General features: G+C 36.4%; 1 protein-coding gene across 4 annotated transcripts in view; it reads right to left on the bottom strand.

The window, feature by feature from the left end:
• Nse4 (Non-SMC element 4) overlaps positions 1–22577 on the bottom strand; it is a 243308-nt gene that overhangs the window by 30270 nt on the left and 190461 nt on the right. For all 4 annotated transcript variants that reach the window (XM_068228190.1, XM_068228188.1, XM_068228189.1 and 1 more), the window contains one exon: positions 20655–20776. In XM_068228190.1, the coding sequence (XP_068084291.1) occupies positions 20655–20776 (122 nt within the window). The remainder of the gene's footprint in view (positions 1–20654; positions 20777–22577) is intronic.

The following is a 22577-nucleotide window of genomic DNA, read 5'->3' as shown; positions in this document are numbered from 1 at the left end:
CATGTGGATGACTCAGTATTTCTTATTAATTCCATCTTCTTTTCCAGTGCAGTTCCAACATTAGTTCTTACTTTGGGATCCAATCGTTTCCTAATATCTATATGCTTAGATGGTTTAACATTTCTTTTAATTTTTCTGAAACGTAGCATTTTAAAGTGCATTACAACTGGATTGTAGTCACTATTTACATCAGCACCGGGATACGTCTTCACGGATGTCACATATTTCTTTAGTTGTTGCTTTACCAAAATGAAATCAATTTGATTTCTTACGATCTTTTCATCGTTATCGGCAGGTGATATCCTTGTGTAAAGCTGCCGAGGAGGAAGTTTGAAGAATGTGTTAGAGATAAACAGATTGTGCTTCATACAGAACTGAACAAGTCTGTCTCCTCTTATGTTACGTTCACCAAGACCATGCGCACCTACAGTATTGTCTTTTGAGTCAAAATCACCCATGACCAATGTTATTTCTCCATTCTTAGTTATTTTCATAGCTTCTTCTACGGTGTCATAGAATGCTTCTACTTCATCATTATTTTTATCGGCAGTTGGTGCATGGACCTGAATAACGATCATGATCCGGTGTGATGTTTGTAACATCAGCAACATTACTCTATCACTAAGTGGTATAAAATCTAGAAATGAATTTGTGATCATTGATGAAATAAGCACAGCAACTCCATATCTGTGATTGGTGTCGGTTCCTCCCAAAAAGTACATATATCCTTCCTTCGTGTTCTGAATTCCTGATCCAGTCTCTTACCTCACTCAATCAAGGATGTCTACTATCAATCTGCATCTTTCTGCTTCCACATTTGCTAGTTTTCCACTCGTATACAAACTGCGTACGTTCCAAGTAGCAACTTAGAATTTGTCATATATTTTGATTCTCCTAGCACTGTCAAGTACACAATCTTTTACAACCATGTTTGGAGCATTCTCCCCTAGAGATCCGATTGGGGGAAGAGAAACTCCAAATGCTAATTTCCGAGCCATGTTATGTTAATTTATAGGGATGTCCTTCAGGATCTTTAATGCAGTGGTTTCCCATTGCCTTCTGCATTCTACTGCTGTTGACCAACATTTGGTTCTTTTGCCTTTAGGCACAATTTCTTGCCCCTTGTGAGGAACGCAATGGGAAACTACCTCACTCCTCATTTCCCTAGTACACCTCTTCAGTGATGCCTAGGCCATCTATGACAGCTGGACAGGTGGAGCTGTTGAGGATCCAACCAGCCTTCAGGTTGATGACTGAACATACATCTTGCCCCTTGGACAATAGAGTGCCCAGACCTACACCTCCTCATCCACTCTCAAGGAGACTGTTGGCATTTGGTGTAGGGGATCTCCTTATACCGGGAGATATTCGGTCCCCTTTTAGTCGCCTTTTATGACAGGCAGAGGTTACCGTGGGTGAATTCTAACCCGCAGACCACAACTTTCAAAAATGAACTGTAGAGTAGACACTATCAATAAAATATTCTAGAATATGTATTTTGATTAGTAGTATCACTTTATAAGAGATGACAATTTAAGTTCCTTTAAGTTATGTTTAATACTGGTTACAAGAGATGGAGCTATATATTTTGGGGATTTACCAGGGAGCCAAAGAGCAATATAAGCAAAAAGCAGATCTCTCAGCAATCCTCAGTATTATCTGAAATGCACCGCTGGTGGTTATGTGATACTTTTCTTCAAAGTACTTAAAACAGGGTTCGTAGTGTCTCTTCTTTTCAGAATCAACTTCTTTGGCCTATGAACTGTTACTCTCAAACCTTATTGTTGGATCAATAACAACGCCGGTGTTTCTCTTCCTGTCAATCGTGACAATGTCTGCACGTTTACAGGATCCATTGCTAAAGATACAGCGCGCACTTCCTCGAAGACTTCAAATCTGCCAGATTTTTTGAGAAGTTCTGCAATTGAAATAATAACAGTAAGTTATTTATTAGACCACCTAATCAATACAAAGTCTAGTCTTGGATGGTTTACATAAATTTGTTAACACATGGGTGACGGGCCCCGAGAAATCTCGTAGTACGCTTGCCAGCGGTAGGTGACGGGCCCCGAGAAATCTCGGTTTTATTCACGACATTGTTTTCGGTCTTCCTGTGACATCTCTTGACCACATCTTGAACTATTTTGGACGTGCACATTGAGTAGAATAAATCGTAGATGTATATCTGCCACTTTTCTTCTATTCACGGCCTCTTTTATTCTTTGATTTAGTTTCGAAACGTCGACTTTCTTTCTGCCGGTTCAGTCAATGACAAGATGGAGCACCCGCAGAATACGGTGTTAGCTGACGACGATATTTTAGAAGAATTATATGCCGATGAGTGTTCAAATGGAAATGGTCTAATGAATTAGTGGAAACTGAATGTGAGAGTGATAGCGGAAGTGATATTCAAGCCCCTACAGGCCGTAATTTACCTAGTGTACTTATTTATTCAAGTGATTCTGACGACGACAACGATGTAAACATTAATGATGTGTTAGGAATTGACGCTGAAGATGGTTTTGTAAAGGCAGATCGACTATTACTAGGGGCATTGGAGAGTACCCATACCAACTTTAAAGATAAAATATTGACTGGTTTAATATTTATTTTCGTTTTTATAATAAAGTGCACCCTAGTATGCATAGTAGAAAAATGTCCGGTCCACAGGGTATGTGACAAGCTCAAGCATCCGGTCAGCAATGTGTTAACTAATAGTGGTACATGTTTCGCCTTCCCTGAAGGCATCATCAGCCATAGTCTTAACCTTAAATTAAAAATAAGCGTCTAAATAACATGTAATAATGAAATGAATTTTAAAATCTTGAGGAGATTTGAAGTAAAATAACATTAAAAATAACAATGATGGTTTAAAAAATACAATGTGATGAGATATAATAGTGGAAGTATTAACAAAATTAACATTAGAAGACTGCTAAAATAAGTGCAATGGATAAAACAGATTGTTATACAACAAGTAGTAAGATTGCATAAAAATAAAGTTGATAGTCTGGCAGTTATAATTAGACGATGGCGAAAAATTGTATATAATCAAAGTAAAGAAGAGAGAATAAAAGTCAAAGGTTGGTCGAGAGATCCAAAGTTAATCATAATCTTGAAGATAAAAGATGAAAGTCAGAGGCATATGGTGAAGTTGTAGAACACGTTGAGGATATGAAGTTGTAGAATAGAAGTTGAAGAACAGTTTTAAATAGGATCTCTATGGACCATCTCAAAATTTGAAGTAATGCTCAAATGTTGCAAGTTGTGAGTTTGTAGACATTCTAGATGAAAAGGCATATAATAGTGGAATCATTTGACGGTGACAAAGACAGCTTGTAACGTTATGAGTTAGAAGTATTTGCAGCCCTCTAACACAAACCTTCAGCTATAACACACGTAGCAAGAAGTCTACTATTATATCTCATCACATTGTATTTTTTAAACCAACATTGTTATTTTTAAAGTTATTTTACTTCAAATCTCCTCAAGATTTAAAAATTCATTTCATTATTACATGTTATTTAGACGCTTATTTTTAATTTAAGGTTAAGACTATGGCTGATGATGCCTTCAGGGAAGGCGAAACAGTACCACTATTAGTTAACAAATTTATGTAAATCATCCAAGACTAAACTTTGTATTGATTAGGTGGTCTAATAAATAACTTACTGTTATTATTTCAATCAAATATCACCAATACGGACCAAAAATGATATTTATTACATGTAAAGTTCTGCAATACCGCTCCTGACCCTACGGTGGCTGTTATTTCTCAATAGTTCCCCTTCCGAGCAGAAATCAAGAACATGAGGGAGGGTTTATATCTCATTGCAGTGACGGCAACGGTTTTCTTGGTTTCTATCGGGAATGCTTCGGACTGCTATCACATTGCAGTTTATTTTAATGGCATTAGTCCATTGGGAAGCTGAAAGTCCTTTCTTCATTGCAATCCAGGTGTTTGATTGTGTCCATTCTGAAAAATGCGAGACACCTATTCCACGGTGTGGTAGTTTTTTCTATGTTTCAAACTGCTGATCTCTGTTTCTTCCGAAGAGTCTGTACCTTAGGTTGTTCATCGGAAGTGAAGCCAAGGCTTCTCAGACTACCCTTTATTTCTTGCTGAAAATTTCTTGTTTGTACCAGAAGTGGGTCAACAACAGAGTCCAGTCTGTTACAGATGTTAATGTGTTGAAGGAAAGCTTCCCATGACGCTCTCATAATGCCCAATCCACAAACATTTTTTGAGCTGTAGAGCATACAGTCTGGACAATCCGTTGGTAAACCAATTATTTCCTTTACTGTACTTCTGATTAATTTATCAACGTCATCTAAACACCCGCGTCTGAGTTTCGATAAGGGTGCACACTTAAAATTGAAATAATAAATAAAGAGGTTCAACCTATTCAATACAAAAGAATAAGAAATGCAGTGATTACATTCTTATTTAATAAAAAGTAGAAGTGGTACCTGTTTCGACCCTAGTCCAGGTCATCATCAGCTGATTAAAACATGAAAAACAATGCATAGGAAAAAGAAAATAAAAGATCAAGTTCACTCCGGATCAGTAGAAGAGGCGATATAAAAATGACAGGGGTAGATACTGTAAAATTCAGAAGAAGTAAAATGTAAGTCACTTTAAAGGGTGCACACTGTAAAGGATAAATCAAACTTAGTCAAATGTATTGATTTATAATATTCATTTTCTGATCTGGTTTAAGAAAAATTGAGTTCACAAGTCTCGATAAATTATCGTTTAGTTTAGTTATAATGTTCCTTTCATTTAATATTATTTCGTTGTTGTATGTAACACCCAAATATTTAAGGTTTTCCTGCTTATCAATACATGATACCTTAAGGCCCGGTTGTATAAAGACGTCTGACTGGAAATCAATTAAGAACTTCATCGCGTTGTATAAAACTGAACTTGGTTTACACATGTGTAGTTCAAATGTAATCGGAGTTCAAAAAGTGGACGTGGCAACACCGCAAAACAAATGAAATACGAAATAGCTCGGCCCTTTGGATAATACATAAATGGCGGGATTGACCTGGCCGTGACTGTAAACAAATGAAATACGAAACTGCCGTGACTGTCGAAGAAGGAGAAGAAGATAATATTGAAATCTCGCGAAGTAAACATGGAAGGAAATTCAAAGGAGCGTTCTGCGAATTTCACACCGAAATAAACGGACGATCTGGTGGATATTGTACTATCAAGGTACAAACATATAATATAAAATAAAAGAACCGATATGGTGACATCAAAGTTGAAAGAGAAAGCCGTTGACTTGTCAATTTGAAGAGATCTCTAACAACCATTTGAAAACTTCTTGTAGCATAAAACATACACATGGGTGACAGGGGATAATTTCTTTGAGTAGGTTTTTGTAGTGTGTCCTTTAACTTCAGTTCCAGTCGTTCCTCAATATCTTTCGAGAAACGAAATATCATTTTGAACATTTGATCACTCATTTCAATCATCGGATTCCGTCTGTACCGAAAGACGCGAGGAGCTCATCGTAAAATCAACTCTTCTTCATCAGACGAAAAGTCGGAATAATCTGACATCCCTGCTAAAGAAAATATATATATATTACACAGTTGCTTTGTTTTGTAAACTTGAAACATAATTTAAAATAATTCATTATTGAAGCAGTATCATAAAACTATGTAACAACAACGTGTTGGTATGACAGTAGGCTATTTTTTATATGATATTCACATAACCTCACTTCAGAAAAAATCGAGCGATCTTTAGCAATATTATTTAACTACTAGCATTCAAGATATTTATAACTCATCTCGATATTATTAAGGTGCGATATTCTTACGCAGATACGATAGAAAGAAACACTTCTCAAGTCTTCAGGGCTAGTTCAATGCTTAATATGAATGATAATGATCTAGGTTCAAGGAGATTAACCGATGAATATTCGCCAGTCAAATCTGAACTTAGATCGAGACGAGATGATCTTAGATTAGCGTTTATACAACGGAAAATCGAAGTTCAACTTGACTGGCAGCCATTTTTCCTCGTTAAACTCAGATCAAATGTTTTATACAACCGGGCCTAAGTCCACTGATAGTCCTTAATAACAACATTTATCAATTGCCCATTCTGAATAACTATAGCTTTTGATTTAGAAGTATTCAGTGTGAGCCCTACTTTGGAAAGGCACTGACTTGCTGTGTCAATCATAAGCGCTGCTGATTTTTTATCTTTAGATATTAACGCAATATCATCAGCAATACCTAGTGCTGCCACATTGTCAATATCTTGCACAAGATTGTAGCCGAATTGAGAAGCATGTTCTAAGTAGTTTAACTCCCTTAATATGAAATCAATTGCCAAATTAAACAGAAGAGGCGATCCTTGAGCTACTCCCCTATGAACTTGAATTTCCTTAGTTCGAGTGATCGCGTCTATTTCTACACGAATCAAATTATTCCTGAAAAGATATATTATTAAAGACTTCAGCTTCTTGGGAACAGATGTCGAATTTTGTGCATATTCCAAGTGATTATGACTAATATTATCGAACACTTTGGATACATCTAGAAAAGTGATGCAACAATTCCTTTTTTTTAGTTTCGCGTCTTGAAGACAATTCTTGACCAAAGATGAATTTATGAATGTACCTGGTGTAGGCACAAAGCCTCTTTGCTGGGTTGACAAGTCAATGAAAGGTCTAATTTTTCTTTCCAGACGTCTTCTTTCAATCTTGCTCACTACGCGTACACTACCCAACGGATAATTCTGTATACAATGTAGAATTCCGTAGCGAAGCACAGGTACATCAACTAGTCTTATAATATTTTACAGGTCATGTAACAATAAAAGTTATGTCTAAGTTAAAACACATTTGTCTAAAATCTTAGTATTAACATTGTCCTTTAAACTTATGGGCGAAACTCATCTGTTGAACATCTTTTTAACCCATTTTAAAAACCATTTGAGATCTGGATAATTATATTGATTCAGTATTTCTTGACTTGTGTAATTGTCTTTGAACGTTCATTGTATTTTATGAAGTTAATAATTGCCTTTATTATGAACCATTGTCTTATTCTCGATGTTACTAGAGTAACACTAGTACAATATGTATTGGCATAAATCCAATATTGTCAATACATCAGTCTTGTTTTGAATGAACTTGTTAGTAAAATGAAACTGTTCTAATGTGAAGTAGAACTTTCATGAACACCATAAGTTTCCGAACTGAGCTTGCTGATATATCTGTAATAAAATAAAAAATATGTTTAAGGCTTCGACTATAATTCTGTATAAACTTCTTAATGAAAGAATTATCATTTACCCATCCTTCTGTTGCATAATTGTCTACTGTTACTCACAACCTCGTGACAACTACTTGTTGTTCCGTTTGCGCTCCTTGTATAATACGAGTGAGTTTGAATGAGCTTGCGTTTTGGCAGGGAGTGGGAAGGGGAAGTGAAGGTAGGCGGCGCATTGATAGCTACAGTAGATGGTGGAGGGGGCTGCCTAGGAGCAGTAAGGGGAGGAGTCGAGTTTATTTGCGTCAATAAGCTACTAACTTTTGTCGGATTAAAATGAATTTATTTATATCAGATTTAAGCATTTGTATTAATTTTAGTGATTGTACTAAAAGGGGGTTCTTAATTTCAATTTCGTCATTTAGGTTTTTATTCTTGTTACTAGCTGATGTACCCGTGCTTCACAACGGAATTCTACATTCTATACGGAATTTTAGTGTATACGTTGTGAGCAAGATTGTATTAAATTGCATACTACTTAACTTTGCCCTAGAAATGCGACGGGGAAGTCACCAAACATCTTTTCCCATATGAAGACTGAGTTAGGGAATTTTCACTGTAATGGTAGACACTCACTCTCCACCTGCCTATTGAGAATAAGACAATAGTTCATAATAAAGGCAATTATTAACTTCATAAAATACAATGAACGTTCAAAGACAATTACACAAGTCAAGAAATACTGAATCAATATAATTATCCAGATCTCAAATGGTTTTTAAAATGGGTTAAATACTGTCTTAGTGGTTTTCCCAACTGAAATGAACATACATTACAATGACGTCAGAAGGAATGGCGCAATTAAAAGCAATGCTTTCATATGAAATACTCGATCAAATGAAACACCACACATTTTCTCACTTTTAATGAACAGGACTACACTGCCGATCTAACTGTCCAAAGTTCCAGAGCTGGAATGACCAAGCCCGGACAGCCATGATTCGTGAACACTCTTCGTCTATTTTCGGCAGGGAGAGGGTCGAATAGTGGAGACTCCCAGGGCAAAAATTATGCCCTTTTACTAATCTGTTTCCTAGGAGTACCCGATGAGTCGGAAAATATCAATTCACTACACTGGCGGCGGAAAAATCTGACTTGGAGGCAATTTTTTTCCTCCAGGCCAGAGGAGAAACCCGCTCTTCATTGATAATTTGGAATACAATGAATGTAGAATATAACAAAAGTGAAGAGGAAGAAGCTTTTCTTAAGAAACGGCTCTTTTCAGGGTTGAATTTTGAGTTATTTAGTGAATTGTGGTGCTAAAATTTGGAATAGGCCTAAATTGTTCTCCACCACCACCACCGCCAAGTCAGCCTGTGCCGTAAGTATGCACACTGCTCATTCGAAACAGCGCGTCAAAGTAGGGATCGAACAACGGGAATACTATGAAGAACCAGTGCGTTACGTATCACCTGTATCAGAAAACGTATAAACCAGAGGAACGACATGCTAAAGAAGAAAGTTTTCTAACTCCTCGGCTATTTCCCGCCAATATTAAGTCAGGCTATTATACTCGGTATGCAGCAGTGATTCCATCTATTGGAGTTGAGAGCCAGCATAAAAGATGAATAACATCACAACAAATAATGGTCAATGTAATGTTCTTGTTGATCAATGTTATACGCTTTCGATATTGTAGGCCTTCACATTTAGTTTTCTTCTGATTCTGAAATACCATTCGTCATAGTCGGTACGGTAAAACTGATTGAAACATAAATGATCGGAAATTGTATTCTCTGTAACTTTTGTTATGTAGTACTTTTCGATAGGACCAAAAACATAGGTATTTAAAAATTAAATTTTAGGCGCCTTCCCCTAAACTACAATTTCATCCAGGCTGAATAAAATTGTTTATAGCCTAGACTGTAGTTTCTCATTCCCCAAATCTCTATACCGATTTTCATTAAATTCTATTAATCCATTTTCTCGTGGCTGGGCGTCGATATGGACTTAGCAACAAAAATACAAATTCATGAATATCAGTGTTATCATAGCCGGTACTGTAAAAATGTATAAGACATAAATGGTCAGAAATTTAATTCTATATAACTTTGCTTATGTAGTATTTCTCGATACGACCACTAATAATATAAATATTTGAGAATTACATTTTAGGCCTTCCCCTAAAGTACCATTTCACTCAGCGTCAATAAAATTATTTATAGCCTAGATTGTAGTGGCTCATTCCCCGACTTCGCATACCAATTTTTATTAAGATAGGACCACTAATAACATAAATATTTGAAAATTAAATTTTAGGCCTTCCCCTAAACTACCATTTCTATCAGCGTGAATAAAATTATTTATGGCTTAGATTGTAGCGACATATTCCCCGACTTTTCATACCGATTTTAATTAAATTCTCTTCAGCCGTTTTCTAGTGATGCGTGTACATACATACATACATACATACATACATACATACATACATACATACATACATACATACAGACAGACAGACAGACAGACAGACATTACGGAAAAGTAAAAAAGTGCATTTCCTTGTTACTGTGGACATGACCGATACAGAAATACCATTCTTTCAAATTTTGAGCAATGTACAGACAAAACTCATATATATATATAGATATTGCTGGTCTATATAAAATGTATATATTTTCCAATTCCGTCATTACATTTCCCTTTTTACTCTTTTTAAAATTCTTAAATCCCTTTTAATAGTTGGAAAACAGTGTCCAGTTTCTTGCATGTGAGCGCTCATTGCAGAATGTTTCTTTTGTTTTGCTACATTTACATGTTCAAGGTATCTTACCAGAAAGCTTCGGACAGTTTGGCCAACGTATGAGTAATATTTGTACTCTGCACATGCAAGCCTATAAATTCCTGATCCTTGATAGTGATATTGCTATTTATATTAACATTATTGTGATTGAAAGAATATTTCAGTTCGTGTTTTGGGTTTTGAAGGCGATCTTAACGACTTGTTTTTTGATGGTATTAGTGACTTGGTATATGGTTGGGTTAATAAATGTAAAAGTTGCAAACTTGGATTTCTTATTTTTATCTGGTATGCGACTTGTGGCCTGTTTTATTTTCACCTTGTTAATCATCTCTATTTTATAACCATTACTGAGTGCTAAGTCCTTTATAAAATTAAGTTCTTCCTTTAAACTCTTGTTTGCTAGTGGAATCTTTAGGGCTCTGTAAACTAAACTTAAAAATGCTGCTGCTTGTAAGAGTTGGGGTGGAGTTACTCGTTCTTGATCGTTATTGGAGCAAACATCGGTTTTCTATAAATTTGCAAGTCAAATCTATTTTCTACTCTCTTTACATTGATATCTAGAAAATTTAATGTAATTGTTGCTTTCTTCCTCTTTAGTGATTTTATGTTATTGTCTAAATTATTTAAAAAATCCAAAATATTATTTAGTTTACTGTCTATTATGACAAACGTGTCATCGACGTATCTCAGCCAAAGGCGTAGTCTTTCTATATTATTCAAAATTTTAACATGTTTCAAATGATCCGCATAAATGTTAGCCAGTATACCTGATGCAGGGTCACCCATTCCTAAGCACATTTGATGATATATCTTTTGATTAATCATCATCATCATCATCATCATCATCATCATCATCATCGTTGACCAACTCCAGTTTCCCACGAGTGTTCTGTCCAAGAACCATTCTTCGTTCACAATCCACTCCCAATCCTGACCTCTCTCCTCTACATCCTTCTTCACTAAGTCTGTCCATTTTTCTCTAGGTCCGCCCACTGGTCTCTTTCGCCTGATTTCTCTTTCATACTCCTTTCTTGCAGACCTGTTGGCACTCATTCTTTTCACATGACCAAACCACTTCAGTCTTACCTTTTGGATCTTCTGGAGTAAGGAGTCTTCTAGTCCTACGTCTTCTCTGTCTTTTTCATTCCTGCTGCTTGGAGTTTCGAGTTGTCCTTTCTTGTTAATGTAGCGGTTTCCAGGTTGTATGTGAGGATAGTGGTGTAGTATGATTTATACAGTGTCATCTTGATTTTGAATGGTACTTGTTTATCTCATAGTAGCTGTCTTACTTGGAGGTAAAAATATATTGCTTTGCTGATTCGACTATTTAGTTCATATTTAGCTAAGTTATCCTTGGACATTATACTACCCAAGTACTTAAATTCTGTGACACTGTCCAGCTTAGTGCCATTTCGCATGATTTCTGGCTGACTTGTCACCCTTCTGTTTTAGCCTTGTTGATGTTTAATCCATATCTCTCAAACTCTTGACTCCACCCTTACAGTCTCTCTTCCACATCTTCTCTGAATTTCCCCAAATTACTACACCATCTGCAAATGCAAGTGCATTTAAGTCTTGTTGCCAGTTTTCTTTTAGCGTCTTTAAGATGGTATTAAATGTTAAACAATTAATTTATTGAAACCACCTATTCAATACTAGTTAAGTCTTTAGGACTATAACACTGTCATTTGAGTATGGTACATGTTTCGCCTGTCATTGCAGGCATCATCAGCCATGAAATCTATCTCTAAGTCAGAGCTCTGAGTGAATGCTATACTAGGATTATTCATAAATCAATACTTTTTATATAACAATTTGCACTGAAGTACAAGACATTAGGTCATATTGGAGTGAATAAGACGTTCATGTCTTTAAGTTCTAATGTGATGTCCAACTCTTGTTCACATCCAATGGAAATAATATTAACTGTCAACTCTCATAATGCCGGTAATGAGGACGGCATGATACAAGTGGGTTTAAAACATCGGTACATTTTTACAACCTATTAGGAGATTAGCTAATACTAGAAATATTCTTAAAGACTATTTTTTACACAATTTACACTAATATATATAACATATGGTACAATTTGGGAATGAACTGGTCAATCTTGTCTTAAAGTTCCAGTGGCATGTCTTACTCATGCCCACGTCGAATGGAGATAATGTCGATACTGAGATGGCAATTGTAGTCTATTGGAATCATAACATTTAAACATTTCTTTTTACATTTGTAGGAGATCAAACACATTCAGCTTATATGGTTTTTGGGATGGTCTAAATATTCTATAGATCAACATCACTTCCTTGAAGAATGAGGATCAATATTAAAGTGGAGTGCCAGTTGGATGGCAAGAATGCTGGTAGAGAGCTTGATCGAGTTTCATTAAATAATGGATTATTACATCTCCGTATAAACATTCTGTATGTTGTTTATGTTGTGAAGCTTCTGAAGTGATTCCGTGTAAGTCAGAAGAGGAGTTCAACTGGATTCTGGATGTAAGTGTGCGGCTAGTGGGTGTATTGAAATCTGTGGAATAAAACGAAAAAGTGTGTGAGTGCTATATAGGATGGTTTATTAGTGGATTTGATATTCTTGACACGTCAGGGAGGAAGTCCGGTTGTGTGAGGTGATCTGAACAGTCGCTTTATCTCTGCTTTCTGTGTTGACATTTAACCAATAATGTAGAGTACGTTATTATCTCTGCTTCTCGTATTGTAGGAGCGTGTCATTGTTTGTTACGAGTGGGGGAAGGGAGCAATGGCTGCTCTTGATATTGTTGGATTTATAGTTGAAGAATTAAAAAAAATTATTACTGTTTATGTTAAAGTGTAATTTCAAGTATGGTAATATAGTAAGTGAGATTGAATCAAGGTGTAGTAAAGCTAATGCAGTGAGCTCGCAGTTGCGATCAACAGTATTCTGTAAGAAGGAAGTCAGCTTTCAGATGAAACTATCTTTACATCGGTCTGTTTTCAGACCAACTTTGCTTTACGGGAGCGAAAGCTGGGTTGACTCAGGATATCTTATTCATAAGTTAGAAGTAACAGACATGAAAGTAGCAAGAATGATTGCTGGTACAAACAGGTGGGAACAATGGCAGGAGGGTACTCGGAATGAGGCGATAAAGGCTAATTTAGGAATGAATTTGATGGATGAAGCTGTACGCATAAACCGGCTTCGGTGGTGGGGTCATGTGAGGCGAATGGAGGAGGATAGGTTACCCAGGAGAATAATGGACTCTTGTTATGGAGAGTAAGAGAAGTAGAGGGAGACCAAGACGACGATGGTTAGACTCAGTTTCTAAAGATTTAAAGATAAGAGGTATAGAACTAAATGAGGCCACAACACTAGTTGCAAATCGAGGATTATGGCGACGTTAGTAAATTCTCAGAGGCTTGCAGACTGAATGCTGAAAGGCATAACAGTCTATAATGATAATGTATGTATGTATGTATGTATGTATGTATGTATGTATGTTTATGTTAAGAGATGACAGTGAGTTAGGAATTTTAACTCATTTTTTAGACAAAATCTTTTACATTTTTGTTGTATGTTACACTGGTGGGAAAACACCTGATTCGTTTTAAATACCCTCTTTAAAACAATTGGGCTCAGATTAAATTTGATATTTTTGATAAACTTTATATCCTTGCCTATCTTTCCTATCTTAATTCTTAAGCCCAAAAACGTGGTGGGCTTCTTCAGTTAAATCAATAAACTTCATTGTTTGTCCGTATTGAACCAAGATTACAACTTTTATTATAATTTGAGTCCACCTTATTCAATACATAAAAATTGTTGCTTAGATGTAATTACAACATACAGTATATTTCAATTAGAACTAGTTTCAACGCCCCTCTGCGTCATCATCAGCTGATATAAGTAAAAGATTTTGTCTAAAAAATGAGTTAAAATTTCTTTATAAGAGAAAAACCATTTTGAATCAGCAATTATATGAGACTCACCTCAGGGCCGCTGCCTTGCTTACTAAAGCGCAATGGAACATTTTTCAAGACTCGGTTCAGAATAAACTGAATAACTTGCTTCCTGCTAAACAGAAAATATTGGATAAAAAACTAGAAATGCTAAAGAAAGAATCGACATCAAGTAAACCCATCTTAACCTTTAGAATACCAGAGAGCGCAAAAGCGTTCCTCAGCGAGCGAGCGAAAATTGCCGGGAACGCAATAGCGCTCCTTACGCAAGCAGTTTTGTATTTGCTTGTAGTTCTTAGTTTCCGGACATATAGCAGCACAATGCAGGTGATCTAGACTCTTCGGAACCTGCAGTTTCTAAATCTACCACAACTATTGCACCAATCACTTTATTTACGGAGATATGATTTTATCAAAGCGACCTATATTCTGTACACCGTAAAAGTTTGTGAGCAGGAAAATGGCCGCCTTTGCCGCGCGCGATGTGTTCGAGAATGATGACGATTTAGCTGAATATATTAACAGACTCAATGCCAATGACGACTATATTGAGTCTGATGAAGATGTAGCTATATGAGCGTCATGTAATAATGATGTTGGTGATGTTATTTCAGAGACAGGAAGTGAGTGTAGCGATGACATTCCACAGTACAATAAACCTCGTGGTATTGTCATTAGTGAAAGTGACAGTGATGCTGATTCGGAGAGTGACAGAAATGAAGACAGTGTAGGCCGTGATGCAGGCAGTAATGACAACAATGCCTACATGCATAACACAGTGTTCAGTGAAGATTCAGTTGGAAATGACACCCGGTTCAAGCCCTCCCCGCTGTATCTCGAAACACCCGGTCATAAAATATTTTTTTAAATTAGAAACTTTAGTGCCTAGGTTATTGAAATTTTGCAAATAGTGAACCAAGAGCATGTATCTGCAGACAATAATATTTTTCAGTGCATAATTTTAATTTTGATTTGTGTTTCTGTATCTCAATTATGACTTTTCAATTTTCATTTTGATAATTGTTAAACTAATATTTTTTTATTTGTTATAGCGTTAATATAACATAGCTTGTGAATTTATAAACATTTAAAGAACCTCCTTTTCTATGATAAATTAAAATGTCGGAGGCATATCTTCAATAGTAAGAGAGTTATAATGATTTTACTGAAACATTGCAATTTCTTAAAAATAAGCCTGGGTATTCTTCGCATACACCACCTATAAGGGACTGGTACTAAAAGGGTTAAGAACCAACATTTTCCTAACAAAGATTTAATCAGGAGTTTTCATACACCAGTAATCAACCTTTCCAAGACCGACTTGAATGAGAAAGAAATGCAAATTCTTTATAAAGGCCCAAAAACATAACTGGCCTAATTTCAACCGAGCCAAAAAGACCACAAAACTTGTTGTGGAATCGGAAGTTGCGATTGGTAAATTACCACATGAGGTACAGGAGGAAGTTAGATTAGATCTAAAAAGAAAATTGCACAATAGTTTAGTTACTAATAATAAAGAGTTTTCCACTTACAGTTCCAAGGACAGCAGTATTGATAAAAAGTGTATTCTAGAATGAAAAAGAATGTTAAAGATGAGTAACTCATTATCACTAAAGCAGATAAGGGTAATGTGACGGTAATCATGCATAAGGATGATTACATAAAAAAAACTAAACGTTTTTTCGATGATGAAAACTTTTGTTGATCAAGAAAGACCCAACGCAAACTCTTCAACGCCAATTAAAACAAACATTAAAGAATGCATCCTTCCTCTTTACCGAATAAGAGAAGCAAAAACTAGTAAATATGAACCTGGGCCTTCCAACAGCGAGACCACTCCCCAAGATCCACAAGGCCGGAGTCCCCATTCGACCCATAATAAATTACAGACCCAGTCCTCTATATAAATCGGCTAAGTTCATTCAGAAATTTCTTGAACAACACTATAGGTTTACTGCAAACAAATCCGTAAAGAACTCCATGGAATTGGTTAATGAATTAAACAATTTTAAATTACAAGCTCACCATACCTTACATTCATTTGACATCGTCAACATGTTTCCGAGTATTAGAACCAATGAGCCGCTTCCAATTATTTTCAAGAATCTAAGATCCTACAGTCAATAAGTGAACTTGAGATACAAGATTTCATGAAAATGGTTAAGTTACTTATAAATAATAACTACTTCATCTTTGACAAAGTCATTTATAAACAGCATGGGTTGGCAATGGTGTCTCCGGCCTTGGGAATCTTGGCGGAGATCTGTCTGGATTCTTTGGAAACATACATGATGGAGAACGACAGGGAATTTGACAACATTCTGTTTTGGTCTAGATTTGTGGACGACACATTAGTAATTTTAGACGAACGTGTTAGGGACACAACGGCTACTCTAGATGTACTCAATAACATTGACCCAAAATCTTGGCGGAGATCTGTCTGGATTCTTTGGAAACATACATGATGGAGAATGACAGGGAATTTGACAACATTCTGTTTTGGTCTAGATTTGTGGACGACACATTAGTAATTTTAGACGAACGTGTTAGGGACACAACGGCTACTCTAGATGTACTCAATAACATTGACCCAAAATCTTGGCGGAGATCTGTCTGGATTCTTTGGAAACATACATGATGGAGAACGACAGGGAATTTGACAACATTCTGTTTTGGTCTAGATTTGTGGACGACACATTAGTAATTTTAGACGAACGTGTAAGGGACACAACGGCTACTCTAGATGTACTCAATAACATTGACCCATAGATAAGATTTACTTTGGAATCAGAAAGTAATAAATCAATTAATTTTCTAGACTTAAAAATCAACACATTGGATTCCTCTTTTGCTTATAGTATTTTTAGAAAGCCTATACAAACGACAGTTACTATTAGACAAGATTCAGAGTCAAAAAACCTCTACATACAATAATTTAGTAGAATGGGCTTTTAGGATCCCTATGACAAAAGCTAATTTGAATTATCCGTTCAATGGCTAAGGCTAGTGGTTTTAGTGAATGGTCTATTGAACGTATCATCAACAAGTTCAGGTAGCGTTTACGAACCACTTTGCTCAAAGACAAACCTAATCAAAAGGTGTTCACAATATTTACTTATAATAAGGATATACATAAGTTTACTACTATTTTCAAGAAGCATAATGTCAGGGTTTCGTTTCGTACCAATAATAATAACACAGTTGTATTGCATAATTCAGCCTCAGTCAACAGATTGAACCCATATTCCAAATCGGGTGTGTATAGGTTTAAATGTAACGACTGTGGGTGCACATATCTAGGTCAAACAGGACGAAACTTATACAGAACATACTAATGCCATCAAATATAATAGGTTTTCCGCGGTGGGTCAGCATATACACGATCTAAAGCATAAATTCACATCTATAGAACAGGACATTGAGGTCTTGGAGAAATTAGGAAAATGAAGTTTGCTGGATGTTACGGAGTGTTGCTATATACACCTGGAACAGTATTTTAATCCAAACCTTAATTTAAATGAGATTTCTGATTATTTGATTTCCTTATTGCATTTTTTAAAACCGTACATATCCCGGCAAATAGGTGGGTGTTTCGTTTTATGCGTAATAGCTTTGCTAGTTGCTTCTTACGACTATGCCCTCCAGAGCTCCAACAAATTGCCATTCTTCAGTTGTTCCTCCCACTTCCCCCTACTTTCCCTCTTCAGTCCCGTCCAACCTTGAGCACTTGATTAATATCACAACACTGCTTGCTGTGCTTCATTGCGCTTTGCATGGACGGCGATCTTTTGAGGTGAGTCACGTAAAAACGATTACGTTATAAGACGTAATTTTATATCTTGCCTCTTCAGTGAAGTGATAGTTTATTACATTTTATTATTACAGGTCCACATTGAACTGGGAACGTTGTCCTCGATAACATCTCAAAGGACTTATTGCTTGTTTCCACCTCACTAGGATTGCTCCATTAAAAGGACACTGTAGTTTTTACTGAATAATTTCTACATCGATTTTACGTCAAGTTTTAAGAAGCGTGATAAATTAAGCACAAAGTACTTCAAAACTATTTTACTTTTAAGTTGTTGTTCTTTTAAATCTGTGTTATTTCATAACTGACCAAACCGGTTTGCATATGTTTGTATCAGTTTATGGCTTAAGACTCGCAAGTCTTGGACTTGTAGAAAATACAGTATAATTTTCACACAGTTTCATGTTGTTAATATGGTTTTAAATTGTGATCAATTTGAAGTAGATAAACTTATATGATTGTCGATTTTTCCAAAACTTATATCAGCTGATGATGACGCAGAGGGGCGTCGAAACTAGTTCTGATTGAAATATATGTTGTAATTACATCTAAGCAACAATTTTTATGTATTGAATAAGGTGGACTCAAATTATAATAAAAGTTGTAGTCTTGGTTCAATACGTACAAACAATGAAGTTTAAGATTTAACATACCTTCCTGCCACCTTTCTTAAATACTGGTATTACTACACCTTTACACTAATCATCAGGTACTTGGTACACCTTTAGAAGCCTATATAACCAATGTAGGTTCTGCTGCCTTTATTATTTCCACACATATTTCATCCATCCCTGCTGTTTTCATTTGTTTAACAGCCATTTCCACCATTGCCATTGCAATATCACTCTCCATTTCTGGATCACCCTTATTTACCACTACACTTTTTTCTGTATCAGTTCTCACATTCAGGAGTTTACATAAAATCAGCTTCATGGTCCATATCACACTTCAATAGATTCACAATTATTTATTTGTTTTCCACTAGTCGATACAATGATTGCTTAAGGCAATTTTTAACGGTTAAAAGTGGTACATGTTTCATATATTGTCAACATCTTCAGCCACATAACACTGTTTAGATGAAAAATATATAAATTGACAAAGTAATGCTTTAGAGGAAGTGTCCTTAAAATAGCCTTTCCACCTTTTTTTAATCTCCTCTGTATCTCTTATTACATTTCCACTTCTTCCTTCACTTGTTTTCTGTAGTTTTTCTTTTATCCTATTTTTTTTCAATCCTGTGTGAATCTCCGCCAAGAATGTTCTTTTTTCATTTACCACTTTTTTTACACTTCCTTTTATTTAACGACCTCCTTCACCTTTTCATTCCACCAAAGTGTCTCCTTTTCCTTCCCTCTCACCGAAGTTCTGTCGCAAATCTTCTCTGCGCAGCTTACAAATGTGTTTTTAAATTTGGTCCATTCTTCTTCTACATTTTCTATTTCTGATATAGGGATGTGCTGTTTTGATTCCTCCCGAGTTCTTTTATCTTTTAATTTCCATACTTTTATTTTTTTGTCTTATTTCTTTTACTTGCACCACTACTCTGTGCTGTTACATCCATGAACTGTTTTTGATTTATTTTCTCAACAACCAAAAAAATAATCAATAACTGTTTCTGTCCTTCTTTCACCCCAGCCAGTGATCTTCTTTCCAAACCAAGTGTTACCCACAATTGTTCCATTTCTCTCACAAAGTCTTCCTCGCTGTTTCTTTCTCCACATCCAAATGGACCATTGAGGTCTCCCATGACTATACTTCTACACTGGTGATTACTTCCTTGAGTGTCTCCAAGAATTCCTCTGTTTCCTGCTTGGGGCGCAGAAATCTTTCACTCCTTCGTCCATCCTCAGTCGCACACTAACGTAGCCTACCCTACGCAATCACTCCGGCTCAGTACAGGTCCCATCATTGCAACATTCTCTTTCTCCATAAAATCAATCAACTCCTCTGATTTTCCCGTCAGGGGCTACAATATTTATTATTCCCACCTCCTGGTTGTCCTCCAATGACAGCTCCCCCAGCAGAAGAACTGTGCATTTCCGAGGCTGATAATTGCCACTACTCCTTTGAGGATACTGTTATGACGGGGGTCGCCAATCCCAAAGGCATTTTAGAGCTACTGCCTGCAATTATTCAGGCCGCCCATTACACGAGGAACAGGCACCCTTGCGGCCGCCCATTACATGGAAAATGGGCTGCCTCTTCTGCAATCTCCACCGTTCTGAAGTCCATCTTTACCGCTGTAGATTCCGTTGATTTCTTCGCTTGTAACCCTGTGCTGGGACCCTTACTTGATGCTACACATCGGGTCAGTGTGCTGCCTCCAAAGAAGGTCCCTACCAGCTACCTTTAAATATTGCTGTAAAATAGTGCTTAAAAATAAAGATAATTTTTAACTAAATGTCTGAATTTGGGTTGTGGCACTAATTCTTCAAATGATAAATTATCCGAATTTTGAACTAAACAATCTAAATAACATGGTAATTCATACCTCAAGTTTCCAGAAACAAGAGATTATTTGAATTTGGAGAAATTTTGAATTATCAAGGTTTTGCTGTAACTTTTCAAGGTTTTCAGTCTGTCAAAACACTAGGCCATTACAACATACCTGTAAAAAAAAAAAAAATCATCACCGTTTCATAAAGAGAATGACATGTTTCATTCTTTTGTTCTGCAAGAACATCCTCAGATTCTACCAAATCACTTGAGAGCAAAAACTTAAAAGTTATATCTAAGCCGAGGGTAAGTTGTTTTAAAGTGTAGATGGTGGTGTCTGTTCCATTCGGTGCAGATAAATGACCCTTCTTGTAATAATCCTGAGCTGATCTTTGTTGACAGTGTCAAGTTTGTTGTGGAGCATTCTTACCTCCCACTCCTCCATGCTCAGTGCCAGAGCCATATGCCAGAGTCGACTCTTTTTGTTAGGGCTCCTCTCCTTCTCATGTCTCCGGTCCACTGGGATGATCACAAGTGGCAACCCATCCTCACCTACACAAAAATAGAATCTTCATTCATTAGTGTCACATAAATACTGTAAAACCTCGTTAAGACAGCAAGGAGATAACATATCTATTAAGTTCCACCTATTCAATACAAATTACGTGTTGGCTAATAACTTTTGTTCAACTTGGGATCGGTTTTGACACATAAAATGTCATCATCAGCCATAAAATGAATCACAAATATATAAGCAATGACATAATAATCAAAACTGTTGTGGATACACATTGAAATACGATCATTAAAAATCTTTAACCGTCCATTCACACAATGTGTTAAGATAAATCGCCATAACAGAAGAGCAACGGCATAATAATTAAATCTGGCGCAGTGACATATTGAAGTATGTATATAGTCTCTCACTATTCACCACTGACTGATAGGGCCCTATTCTTGACGTAGTAGAAAATTGCTTCATTCACTTAGAACAGTTCTACAACTCCAATTCGAATCTGAATGAAATCTCAGAAAAAACTAATATTCTGTTTGATTTTTAAATTAAAGTATTTAAGTATTTTAATACTCTGAACAGGAGGTCAATATTTAGCGCGATACACAATACCCTATCACGTTACAAACCCCCACCACACTGTTCACAAGACCCACCTTAAACCTACAACTACCGAGCTCGATAGCTGTAGTCGCTTAAGTGAGGCCAGTATCCAGTATTCGGGAGATAGTAAGTTCGAACCCCACTGTCGGCAGCCCTGAAAATGGTTTTCCGTGGTTTCCCATTTTCACACCAGGCAAATTAATTAAGGCCACGGCCGCTTCCTTCCCACTCCTAGCCCTTCCCTGTCCCATAAGACCTATCTGTGTCGATGTGACATAACAAAATCATTTTCCTCCCTTACCCCCTTCCATCCGCCTTCTCCCCTCCAGACCTACCACATATAACATTTTATATATCCTTCTCACAAGACTAACGTCTTTTACCACGGACTGATTTCATATTCAACAGTGTTAAATTTTTTATCAGGTATAAATTACATACCAAGTGATTCAAATAAGTTTTCGACGCTCTGACTGACGCATAGCATGAGTGAGTGTTTTAAATAACTCCTTACATTGGAAGCCTGTTGGAGCCTTCTATTAAACGGATGCACAAAGACTACATATTGAAGAACCTTCTTTTATTCTTTGAATAGTGAGAGACTATATGCATACTTCAATGTGTCACTGCGCCAGATTTAATTATTATGCCGTAGCTCTTCTGTTATGGTGATTTATCTTAACACATGGTGTGAATGGACGGTTAAAGATTTTTAATGATCATATTTCAATATGTATCCACAATAGTTTTGATTATTATGTCGTTGCTTATATATTTGTGATTCATTCTATGGTTGATGATGACATTTTATGTGTCGAAACTGGTCCCAAGTTGAAAAAAAGTTATTAGTAACATCAAGATATAATTAGTATTGAATATGTAACCCCCCATTTTACAGAAGAGAGCACATAATATAAGGTACATATAAAACAAAATAACAAACCTGAACGAACGTCAGCCAATGATATACCAGGAAAACATTTTAATTTTCAACACATGGCTACACAGGATAACCAACATGACAACTAGAGAAAGGATATATGGGAAGCAGGCTGGGAAACCTTACAGAGAATGAGATCTTACATGACGTTGTAGGGAAAGAAATGTGAGAGCATTATCCCTTTTGTCTGACTTTACTCAACATATAGAATTTAAACAAGGTATAAAGAACACTAGCGCTGTTAACGGAGCGGTTGTTTACGGAGCGGAGGCTCCGGGCGCTTTCAATCGTTTGCC

The sequence above is a fragment of the Anabrus simplex genome, chromosome 6 (genome assembly GCF_040414725.1).
Source record: "Anabrus simplex isolate iqAnaSimp1 chromosome 6, ASM4041472v1, whole genome shotgun sequence".
NCBI classification, from domain to species: domain Eukaryota; kingdom Metazoa; phylum Arthropoda; class Insecta; order Orthoptera; family Tettigoniidae; genus Anabrus; species Anabrus simplex.
This window is presented reverse-complemented; position numbering and strand designations above follow the sequence as displayed.